Here is a 12,666-nt window from a genome sequence, read left to right as displayed (position 1 = left end):
TTACCCTATGCATTGCCTCATTCCAAACCCATCTCCATGCCTCCCCTACTCCTCCTCCCACTTATTCTTGATCCTCACCACCTGTACTCCCTTGCTCACCCAGCAGCCAGATATATCACAACCTGCCCTCCCCCCTCAGCAGGAGCAGCAACTTCTACAGCAGGGAAAACTCCGGCAGCCTGCGAAACCCTCTCCATTCCTTCCGCGTAAAGTCCCTCACTTGCATATACCTGAATTCACTTCCCTTCTGCAACTTCTGTGAAAAGCTCCTCGTCGCCACATTCCGGCGCCTGCTCGGGGAGGCCGGTACGGGAATTGAACCCGCACTGCTGGCCATGTTCTGCATTACAAGCCAGCTGTTTAGCCCACTGTGCTAAACCAGCATGGTCCTCAGGGTGGACCCTCTACAGGACTCCTCCTCCATCCTAACCCACTCTAACCCCTCTCCCTCCCACCAATATCTCACCTTCTCCAAGTTCACCGTCCAGTGATACTGCAGCAGGTTTGGTAGTGTCAATCCAGTCAATAGTGTCAATTTCTGCCTCTGTAACAGGGCCCTTTTTACCCTTGGTACCTTTCCCACCGATATAAACTCCAAGATCGCTGTGTCCAATTTCCGGGATAGAAATCGGGAGGGTCTGGAATACAAACAGGAAACTCAGCAGCACGTTCATCTTAACCACCTGGACCCTCCCCGCCAGTGTCAGGTTCAGTGTATCCCATCTCTGAAAATCCCCCCTAACCTCCTCCACCAACGTTGTCAGATTCACTTGTGCATTATCGCCCCCCTCCCCCGTCACCTGGACCCCCAAATACCTGAACCTGTCCCTGGTTACCAGAAATGGCAACGCCTCAGATTTGTTCCCCAACTGCTGCAGTCACTGGAAGCACCTCACTGTTTCTGACATTCAATTTATATCCTGAGAAGGCCCTGAACCTCACCATTCTGTCCATAATTCTCCCCATACTCTCCAGTGGGTCCGACACGAACAGCAAACAGGTTGTCTGCGTACAGCGACACCCGGTGTTCCCTACTCCCCCTCACAATACCCTGCCACTCACACTTACCCCCTAAGACCATCGGCAAAGGCTCTATATCACCAGCGCAAACAACAGTGGCGACAGCGGACACCCAGCAACATTCCCCTGTGCAGCCCAAAAACTCCATGAACTCATCTCATTAGTCCGTACACTCACCACCGGAACCACAAAAAACAGGTGCACCCAAGTCACAAACTTCCGGCCAAACCCAAACCTTCCCAGGTTCTCACTCTGCCACATCGTGCCCCACCCCCCACATACACCTAGCCATCCGCTGTAGCCACCTCTCCCACCTCACTTCGGTCCACCAGCGTTACCTGCCAGAATGGCAGCTCCTTCCAGAAGGCCCCTCCTACCTACCACTCTCCGCCACCTTTTCCTTGTTCATCTGTGCAAATGGCTCCCTGTGAACCCCATCTTCCCTACACAAACACAGACACATCCAAAACACAGGTCATCCCCTCCAAAAGAAAACACCACAGACGGCAGGAGGGGGGAGGGTTGCAGTTGCCCCCTTACAAACCTATAGCCCCCTAACAAACAACAACAAAATCCAACAACCCCAAAAACCTCCCACCCTCCAGCCCCCCCAGAATACCCACAATTTCTGACCTCTGCTGTTTCCAGCTCCTCCGTCTCCCATCAACATTCAGTACACCCCCAATTTATAGTCTCTTATGAAGTCATTGGCCTCTTCTGGCGTTTCAAAATAGTACCCCAGACCATCAAACATACCCAGAGTTTTGCCGGGTACAGTACCCCGAATCAAATTTGCCTTCGTTACAGCACTGCCTTGGCCTTGTTAAATTGGGCACGCCTCTTCGAGCTCTGCACCGATATCTTGGCAAATGCGGACCCAGTTCCCCTCCCAGTCGAAGTTCCGCTTCTCCCTGGCCCACTGCAGGATCTTTTCCTTCTCCACAAACTTGTGGAGCCTCACAATCACCGCCCGCGGTGGCTCCCCCGCTCTCGGCTTTTGCCTTAGGAACCTATGCGCCCTGTCCATCTCTAGGGCCTTGTCTAGCAGCCCCTCCGCCACCAGCCCCGCCAGCATCCTTGAAATGTATATCTTGGCACTTGTACCTTCCACACCCTCCGGCATGCCAACATGATGCAACTCTGCCTCCTGGACCTGTTCCCCTGCTCCTCTACCTTTGCCATCAGTGACTTACAAATGTCCCCAGGAGCCCCACCTCCGCCTCCAACCGATCACTGTGGTTGGACATCACCTTCTCCATCTCCCATATCTGTGACCCCTGTGCTTCAAGACATTTCTCCACTCGCTCCATCGATATTTTCAGGGGTGCTCTGCTTCCTCAATGGCCTTCGACCGGTCCTCATGCATCTCCTTTCGTTGCTGACGGAACTCTTCTTTAATAAATTCCACCAACTGCTCCATCTGGGGCTTTCCAACTTGTGCCGATCCTTTCCCCTCCACCATCTTCACAATTGTTACTACTGCGCCACAGGTCTCCTCTAATTCCTTGGCCAGGTCCTTAACCTTTTTTTGCCGGGGTCTGGTAACCAGCACATGCCACTCACTTGGGGGAACCTCTCCTCCACACTTTCAGCTACACTTTCCTGTCAAACCTACCCCACTTTCGTGTAAAAGGTGCTCCAACCAGCGCCTTCGAGCCGGAGCTGCCTGCATGCGATCACTCATTTCACGCCGCCATCGCCAGTGCGGTTTGATTGATTTACAGGTGAAATATACAGAAGCAAAGCACCTAGCAATATTGAAACTGTAAAATATTTAATAATAATAATTCACAAGTGATTATAGGATGTCCTTATATGCCGATGACTTGCTGTTATATGTGTCGGAACCGGGTGTGTCAATAGGGGGAATGTTGGAGCTGCTTTTGATGTGTTATCTGTGTTGGTCTAACATCGACTGCAACTGATGTAGTAAAACGAGAAACAGGCTTCCGACACAGGAGATGGTCCAGCACTGTTTTATTGAACCTCCTGATTGCTGTACATAATCTGCTGTGGATTGACACTCTATTAACCTAACTGATAACCTCCTACTGGCTTGACCAGACTAGCTCTCTACCACATGGTGAAGATGTTCATTGGCCTGTGCACTGTAACTATCTCCCTAGCCGTGCCCTGTGAGAGAAGGAGAGCCTTAATGCCCTGTGGGCTTTATAGTGGTGGTGTCCTGTCTGGTGATTGGTTGTTTTGTGTCGTATGTGTTCATTGGTTATCCTGGGCCGGGATTCTCCCCTACCCGGCGGGGCGGGGGTCCTGGCATGTCGGAGTGGCGTGAACCACTCCGGCGTTGGGCCGCCCCAAAGGTGCGGACTCCGCACTTTAGGGGCCAAGCCCTCACATTGAGGGGCTAGGCCCGCGCCGGAGTGGTTTCCACTCAGCCGGCTGGCCTGAACGGCCTTTGGCACCACGCCAGCCGGGACTGAAAGGACTTCGCCGGCCGGTGTAAGTCCGCGCATGCGCCGGTGCATCAGCGGCTGCTGACGTCATACCAGTGCATGCGCAGGGGAGGGGGGTCTCTTCCGCCTTTGCCATGGTGAAGGCCATGGCGGGGGGCGGAAGAAAAAGAGTGCCCCACGGAACAGGCCAGCCCGCCGATCGGTGGGCCCCGATCATGGGCCAGGCCACCGGGGTCAGATCGCCCCGTGCCCCCCCCCCCCCAACCCCCCCCCCCCCCCCCCCCCCCTCCCCACACCCCCCCCGCAGGACCCCGGAGCCCGCCCCTGCCGGTCAGGTAGATGGTTTAAATCACGCCGGCGGGAAAGGCCTGTCAGTGGCGGGACTTCGGCCCATCGCGGGCCGGAGAATCGCCATGGGGGGCCCGCCGAATGGCACGGCGGGCCCGCCGACCGGCGTGGCGCGATTCCCGCCCCCGCCGAATCTCTGGGGGCGGAGAATCCGGGACACTGCGGGGGCGGGATTGACGCTGGCCCCGGGCGATTCTCCGACCCCCCGGGGGGGTTGGAGAATTCCGCCCCCTGTGTGTCAATCACTGCCTGTCTGCATCTCATGACATACACAAGTGGATATTATCACAGCTTTGGGTGTTTGGGTCTTTTTCGGGGTACAAATTAAATCTAGACATGAGTAAGTATTTTGTGGTGTCTCGACCCGGGGGTGGGGACAGGGGGGGGGGGGGGGGGGGGGGGGGGGGGGGGGTTGGGCTGCCATTCCATTGGGCAGGATACCTGGGGGTGCAGGTTGCTCGGGAGGGGGGGCTCCGTAGGTACAACATTTCTAGTTTGGTGGGAGAGTGAAAGCTGATCTGGCAAGGTGGGATGGTCTCCCTCTGTCACTGGCAGGTCGGATACAGGTGGTTAAAAGGAACGTGTTGCCGCGATTCCTGTTTATTTTCCAATGCCTGACGATTTTCCTGCCAACGGCATTTTTCAGAGAGATTGAAGGAATGATTACCTCGTTCATATGGGGAGGGAAGGTGGCCAGAGTTACAAAGGTGCTGTTACAGATTGGGAGGCAGGCAGGGGGTTTGGGTCTTCCAAACCCGATGTATTATTACTGGACGGCGAATGTGGAGAAGGTGCAGAGCTGGGTCAGAGGGGTTGATTCCCAGTGGGTCAGAATGGAAAAGAATTTGTGTAGGGGGTCGGGATTGAAGGCGCTCGCAACAGCGCCACTCCCAATGGCCCCGGGGAAATACTCAGGGAGTCCGGTAATAATAGCTTCATTGAGAATTTGGAGGCAGTTTCGCCAACACTTCAGGCTGGGGGCAGGGTCAAAGCAAATGTCGATTCGGGGGAACCACAGATTTGAGCCAGGGAACTGGGATGGAAATTTTCGGAAATGGGAGGAGATGGGGATTAAGACACTAAAAGATTTGTTTCTCGGGGAACGGTTTGCAGGATTGAAGGAGCTGGGAGCGAAGTATGGACTGAAGCAGGGGGAAATGTTTAGATACGTGCAGGTTCGAGATTTTGCCAGGAAGGAGATACAGAGCTTCCCGGTGGAGCCGGCCTCCACATTGCTGGAGGAGGTGCTGACGACATGGAGACTGGAGAAGGGGGTAGTGTCGGTGGGTTACGGGGCTATTTTGGAAGAGGAGAAGGCACCACTGGAAGGATTAAAGCATTGTGGGAGCAAGAGTTGGGAGAGGGTATGGAGGAGGAGTTCTGGTGTGAGGTGCTCCGGAGGGTGAATGCCTCCACCTCATGCACGAGATTGGGGCTGACACAGCTGAAGGTGGTATATAGAGCAAACCTCACAAGGATGAGGAAGAGCTCTTTGAGGGGGTAGAAGATGTGTGTGAACGTTGCAGGGGGGCCCCCGCAACCCACGTTCATATGTTTTAGAACATAGAACATTACAGCGCAGTACAGCAAAGTTAGAGGATTATTGCAAAGAAGTTTTCAGTGTAATCTCTAAAGTGGTGCACGTGCAACTGGACCCGGGCCCTCGGGAGGCCATATTTGGGGTGTCGGAACAGCCGGGGTTGGAAACGGGTGCGGAGGCAAATGTTGTAGCCTTCGCCTCGTTGATCACCCGAAGGTGAATCCTGTTGGGATGGAGAGCAACCTCTCCACCTTGTGCCCTGGCGTTTCAGGGGGCCTGTTGGAATTCTTGACTCTTGAGAAGGTTACATTTGAACTGAGGGGAAAGGTGGAGGGGTTCTACAATTTATGGGCATTATTCATTATGCACTTTCAAGAATTGGATAACATTGAACATTAGTAGGGACGGAGGGAGTGGTTGAGAGGGTTGGGGGAGGGGGACTGTATGTGTTAATGGTGACTATGGGTGATTCCTTATTCCCTTTTATTATTTGTTTATGTTAACATGTGGGCAGTTGTTTGTGGGTTGGTGGGAGTATGGGATTGTTGTTATTGATATGAGGATTGACATTATATTCGTTACTGCTTATTGTTTATTGTTGGTGGGTGCAAATTTGGGCGAAAATGTAAAAAAGGAGGAAAATAAAAATATTTTTTAAAAAATTGACAAGTGATTATTGTGAGCTACATCCAAGTTTGTTGTCAGCCAATGGTCCTCCGAATTTAAGTTTTGACTTTGTTCTTGATGTCTTGATGTACCTTCAAGACCTCGTTGCACGTGGATGATATAAGTTCCTGTTTGTCCAATGAATTTACCATTCTTTATGTTCATTGAATGATTACCTTTGATCCCACCTTTGAAATTAACTCTGTTTCTTAAATCTTCTACTTTAATAGGTGTACATGCTAAATTGCCCCTCAAAGTCCAAAAGATTAGGTGGGATTACTGGGTTACAGGGATAGGATAGAGTGTGGGCTTAAGTAGGGTACTCTTTCCGAGGGCCGGTGCAGACTCGATGGGCCGCATGGCCTCCTGCTGCACTGTAAATTCTATGATTCTAATCTTGCCCATATGAATAACTTAATAAGACCTACTGAACTTCATCCAACACCTTCCAATCGTTTCCATGTTGCTGCTGTCCATTTATTCCATGAGTTCTAACTTTGCACAAAAGTTTGTTGTTTGGCTCTTTATCAAATGCTTTTTGGAAACTTTGTGCATATATACCATATCAACAGCATTACCTTCATCAATCCACTGTGTTTCCTCATTTAAAAAATTCTAGCAAGTTAATTAAACATGCTTTTATCTTAACAAAAATCAATACTGGCTTTCCTTAATTAACTCGTTTTTTCCATTTTGTCTTGAATTATCAATTTTGTCTTGAATTATCATTTCCAAACGTTTCACTACCAGCGAGGTTAAACTAACTGGCCTATAGTTGCTGGACTTGTCATTACACCCGTCTTTGAACAAGGGTGTAATGTATGAAATTCTCCAGTCTTCTAGCACCACCCTTGAAACTAAGAAAAATTGGAAAATTATGACCTACACCTCTGCAATTTCCACGTTCATTTTCTTCAAGAATAATCTGTTTATATCCTGGTGCCTTATCAGCTTTTGGTACAGACAGCCTGTCCAATACCACCTTCTTATCAATTTTAAACCCCTCCAGAGTATGAATTACCTCTGCTTTCACCATGACCTGGTTAGGATTTGCTTCCTTGGTAAAGCAAATGGAAAACGTTTATTTAATAACTGAACTAGGCCCCCAGCTTCAATGCATAACCCCCTTTTTGGCCCCTAAATGATACTACCAATTCTTTTGCCACCCTTTTACTATTTATACACCTATAAGAGATTTTGGATTCCCTTTTATATTAGTTATCAGTCTCTTCTCATTCTCTCTCTTTACTTCTCTTGTTTGCTTTTACAATTCCTCCAATCTTAATTCCACCAATCTTATTTCTCACACTCCACACTTGCAGTTTAACCCTAACTTAGACTTTTTATTTTCTTTGTCCATTTTCCTACTCTAGTATTATCTGTCTCTTCCAATATTCTGTGGATTACCATGCACAAAGTAAGTATAGAAACAGGAGAACAGAGCAGATGAATGCATGGCTGGGGAGATGATGCATGAAGGAAGGCTTCAAGCATTGGGATCAGTTCTGGTGGACATGGGACTTGTACAGCCCAGCGGGTTACACATAAACAGAGCCAATGACAATCTGTTAGTGCTGTCAATATTATTTGCACCTTGGTATCCCTCTCTTGTGTTACCACCTGGTTCCCATATACCTGCCAAATTAGTTTAAACCCTCCCCAAAAGCAACAATATATCGTCCCACAAGGAAATTGGGCCTGGCTACGTTTAGGTGCTCCTTCCTGGGCTGCATCCCCCCCAGAACTGATCCCAATATATCAAGAATCTAAAGTCCTCCCTCCTACACCATCTCTCCAACCATGCATTCATCTGCTGTATCCTCCTGTTTCTAAACTCATTTTTGCATGGGGCCAGGAATAATCCACAGATGACTAAGTTTGAGGTCCTACTTGCTTGTTTCCTACATAGCTCCCTAAATTCTGACTGCAGGACTACATCTCTCCTTCTGCCTATGTTAATATCAATGTGTACTGTGACTGCTCATCACCACTCATGATGTTCTGCAGCCGATCAGTGACCTCCTTTACCTTGACATTAGGGAGGCAACATACCATCCTCGATTCATGTCTACGGCCACAGAAACGCTCGTCTGTTCCTCTAAATATTGAATCACCCATCATTGTTGCTCTTTCGGTCTTCTTCAAGTCCCCTCCAGCCTTTTGTTTTTATTTATTCTTGCAGCATAATTATTAACCTATTATCTCAATAACTTATATTTTAAAGATATCAGATTTACAAATTGGTAATTAACTTGGATGCACTGGTTCCATTTCCAAATTATTTTGCTGGGGACACTTTAGTGTTTTCTGTCCTTCCAGATGCAGTTATCAAAAAATCAGTACTTCATGTGCACTATTATGGTTGGATATATGATCCTTATTAGGAAAAATATTTTGTATTGTCTAATATTTTGTTGGATTTAGCATGTGTGGAAACATCCTAACACAATGCTAACATTTGATCAAAAATTAAAAGATCCTCCTCAACTATTTCATCAAATGAAGATAGTCTTGCACTGTTTTTAATTTCAGAAAACTATATAAACGCTATGCCTTCCTTCGCTGCGACGATGAGAAGGAACAATTTCTTTACCACCTTCTTTCATTCAATGCGGTGGATTACTTCTGCTTTACGAATGTCTTTACAACAATCAGTAAGTACCTGTTGATGTGTCAAGAATGACTAATTCATGAATAGGAATCTCTAAGTCTCTAGTAGAGTGCATTTGCACTTTTCTGTCAATACATTTATTTGAGATTTATTTACTTGATGTACATTAAGTTTGGGATTGTTAAAATAGTAATATATAGCTTGGGGCTTCCCAAACTCGGGGCCATGACCCCCAAGTTTGGCTGCGACATGAGATTTTGTAATCGCACACTCCAAGGCAGCAATGGCTGCCATGGAACTCTGATTGATTTCTGAAAGTGACAAAGCCACATCAAATCCTCGCAGTTTTTCTGTTGGTGTCCACAACCGAATGGACTGTCCTCTGAGGCCTGATTGCTTTTGCAAAAAAGTCTGTGAAATGGTAGGTCTTCATTTTTTTGTCGAAACACAGCTTTTTCATCACCGGTCCTAACACTCAATTTCTGTTTCCGCCCCCCCCCCCCCCCCCCCCCCCCCCCCCCCCAACCAGTCAAGAACCAAAGACCCTCCCCAATTCAACAACTGAAGCCTTCTTCCTCCTCTCCTGCTCAACAGCTCTCCTACTCCCAAAGTTTCCACTTTGGGGGTCACATGACGTCTGAGGCATTAAAAGAAGGTCATATTAGGAAAAAGTTTGGGAAGCACTGATTGTAGCAACTGTATCATTTTAATGTTTCTAAATCTATATGGCTCATCAGGTCTGCAATTTTTAAAATAAGTACAAAGGTGTATGTTTGTGGGTGAAGAAAATCACAATTATATTTCGTGGGGGGAAAAAACATCTTTTCGTTTTATTTTTGACAAACACTGTACATAAATTATATTAAAATGTAGATTTGTAATCACTTACTAAAACCATATTCTATTACGCACTTTCTACTTAGAACTTCCAGGATGAATTCAGTTCTACTTAACAAAAGTCCTTGTTCATCAGAAGGATTAACCTTCAGTTCAATACTAATTATCTGTAAAAGAAACCCAGGGATATTAAAATCACAGATATTTGCAAATTAACCCTATAAATGGATAGTTTAATTACTCACTATAATGTTGCATTGGAAGAAAAAGAATCACCATATAAAAAATAAGGAACATACTGCGGATGCTGAAAAATTTAAACTAAAGTAGAAACGCTGAAAGCTTTCAGTAGGTCAGACAGCATTGGTGAAGAGGACAGACTGGTTGATGTTTTGGGTGGTGACTCTTACACAAAATTGGGAGATAAAATTGATGAATACAGTTAAAATCAGAATGAATGGAAGTATGAGGGACATCCTATACCCTATACATATATATACAACAGCTTTAATATCGGAAAAATCCCATAGTCCAGAATCATAATCAGACGAAAAGATAATCACTGAGACCAATATATTAGGGAGAGAGAATAAAAGCTTGGTCAAATAGATGGATTTAAAGGTGAGTCTTGAAGGATGAAAGAGAGTTGAAGAGGCTTGCAGTTTAGAGAGAAAATTCCGGAGCTGAGGGCCTAGACAATCGAAGGCTTGGCTGCTAACGGTGAGGCAAATGCAATGAGATGATGCATTTGAGATTGGGAATCCTGATTTCTCTGAGGGTTGTAGTACTGAAGGAGATTAGAGATAGTGAGGTGGAAATTAATGATCATAAAGAAATACAATGACTTGTAAAGTGGTTAAGAGGCAAACAGCAGATAATGAATATGCTCCCCATTCAGCAGCAAAAAATCTAACTTTTATTCCTAGTTATTAAGATGAGACATTTGGGTGTTCTTAATTTCTCGAGGTAATGTTAATTAAGTAATTGTTAACTAAGGGTGCAATTCTCCTGAAAAATTATTAAGTGTCATTTTGGGCTAGAATTGTGCGGTGATTCCTGACGGATGTATGGGCACAATCCAGGCCGCAATTCACCCACACTTAGTGCAAAAAACAAAGCCCCAAGTGAAACTGAGCCCGAGTCCCGAGGCATGTGATTCACCCAACTCTGAGCTCAGCTATTCACTGTGAACAAGGGGGAGCATCATTTAAATAGTCCCTCAGCACTAACTCCCAGTCAAGCCAGGACGATGACAGTGCGGAGATCTGCACTTCACTTTCTGGATTCAGATCTGGATGCTGTGGAGGAGAAGCAGGGGCACCCTGTAGCCCCGAGGGGGTAGGAGACCCAAGAGCATGAGCGCAAATGCTGCTTGGGAAGCCGTGGCAGCAGCTGCAGTTAGTGCCATCAGCATGACAAGGAGGACTGCTGTCCAGTGTAGAAAGAAGATGAATGACTTCCTATGAGCTGCAAGAGTATGTTACCACCTCTCTCCTCCTGGCATCAGTCCTGCCTGCCACTCCTAAATTTCCAACCTGCCTCAATCCACTAGTTGACACATCGAACCCGCCCAACATCTGACCTCCCACGTTGTTCCTCAGAACCTCCGGCACTCACCATCACAACCACTTAATGTCTAGGTGCAGTGCCCACAGGTGCGACCTGCTATAGACCCCCTGATCCATCAGGTGTGCAGCTCACAATGTCCTCTTTTTATACTCGCAGGAGAAGATAGTCCATAATAAGAGAGGAAAGGAGAAGACCCAGGAGTGGGGGTGGCAGGCCCAACAAGATGCCCCGGCAGCAAGATTCTGTGCCATCGACGGGATGTCCCAGGTCCAGCGGCTAATTTCTGATTAACAATAACATAAAGGGGAGGCGGTGGTGTAGTGGTATTGTCACTGGACTAGTAAACCAGAGACCCAGAGTAATGCTATAGGGACCCAGATTCAAATCCTGCCACTGCAGATGGTGAAATTTGAATTCAGTGGTTCACTCATGTCTTTTAGGGAAGGAAAGCTGCTGTCCTTACCTGGTCCAGCCTACATTTGACTCCAGACGCACAGCAATGTGGTTGACTCTTAACTGCCTCCTCAAGGGCAATTAGGATGGGCAATAAATGCTGGCACATCCACGTCTCATGAACGAATAAAAAAAAAAATAGATAGCTGCATGTCGCCTTATGCTCGCCTGGCCGCCTGGGAATGCCCTTTATCAACAGGAATTTCCAGCTTTTGTGCAACCACCACATGAAAATCATGCACGTGTGTGTACGCTTCCCAAGGAATGTGCACGGCAGCCATATCCTGTGGCAGTCAGACTCCCCGGCCTCTTCGAGGACCACCCCAGGATGGCCAGTGGGTTCTTGAGGACCTGACTAAGACCCGTACAACAAGGCCCAGCTGTCATTGAATGCGGGTGGGGGAGTGGGAGGATGCAGGGGGGATGGGGAGAAGAAGGGTAGGGAGTGTGTGGGCGGATGGGGAGAAGGTGGGTGGGAGTGTGGGTGGCTGAAGAGTATGGAGGGTGGGGAGTATGGGGGATAGGGAGACGGGAATTTGGGGTGGATGGGTGGTATCGGAGAGATGGGGAGAAGGGGGATAGGGATTTATGGGGTATGGAGGTGGGGTAGTGTCAAGCGCATTCTCGAGGGGGTGGTCGGGTGTCTGGTGCCAACCCACCCGTGCAACCTGGTTGAGGTTGTTCATCTTTTTACCACACTGCGTGCTGGTCCTCCTGGTTACAGTCCTCGAGCTGACTGTCACTGCCACTTCCTCCTGACGGCACTGGCTGTCCTGTGGCTGACCCTCGGGGGAACAGGAAATCCTGTCTGGCCTCTACCGCGCCCAATAATCTACCCAGGTTGGCAAACCTGAATCGTGGGGCAGGAGTGGTGTTGGTGGTGCAGGAGAGGTTTAAGTGCTGCTCTTCCTTGTTAGCAGGGGCTGACGATCACAGTCCCGATGAATGAGCCAGCGAGACTATCATTTGTGGCATGAAGCCCGTGGGGCCACATTAAGAGGACCAATTAATGATTTCTGGCAGTGACGGCCTCACTGATCCAAGCGTCGGGAAACTCGAGACAGTTCCCTCTCACTACCGTATTTAGAAACGTTTGGTTAAATCATACCCTGAAACTTTTTCCATGAATATTTTCTAAATATGCTTTGAAAGAAATCCTAAAAGCAAAAGCAGGATGTGTGAGATCTCTGGTGAGAGTATTAAAGAAT

General features: G+C 47.9%; 1 protein-coding gene across 1 annotated transcript in view; it reads left to right on the top strand.

Moving 5' to 3' along the window:
- Nucleotides 1-12,666, top strand: part of LOC119971886 (DENN domain-containing protein 5A-like) — a 387,311-nt gene that overhangs the window by 330,666 nt on the left and 43,979 nt on the right. The window contains 1 exon segment of the mRNA XM_038808165.1: nucleotides 8,521-8,642. Coding sequence (XP_038664093.1) covers nucleotides 8,521-8,642 — 122 coding nt within the window.

The sequence above is a fragment of the Scyliorhinus canicula genome, chromosome 9 (assembly GCF_902713615.1).
Source record: "Scyliorhinus canicula chromosome 9, sScyCan1.1, whole genome shotgun sequence".
NCBI lineage: Eukaryota > Metazoa > Chordata > Chondrichthyes > Carcharhiniformes > Scyliorhinidae > Scyliorhinus > Scyliorhinus canicula.
This window is presented reverse-complemented; position numbering and strand designations above follow the sequence as displayed.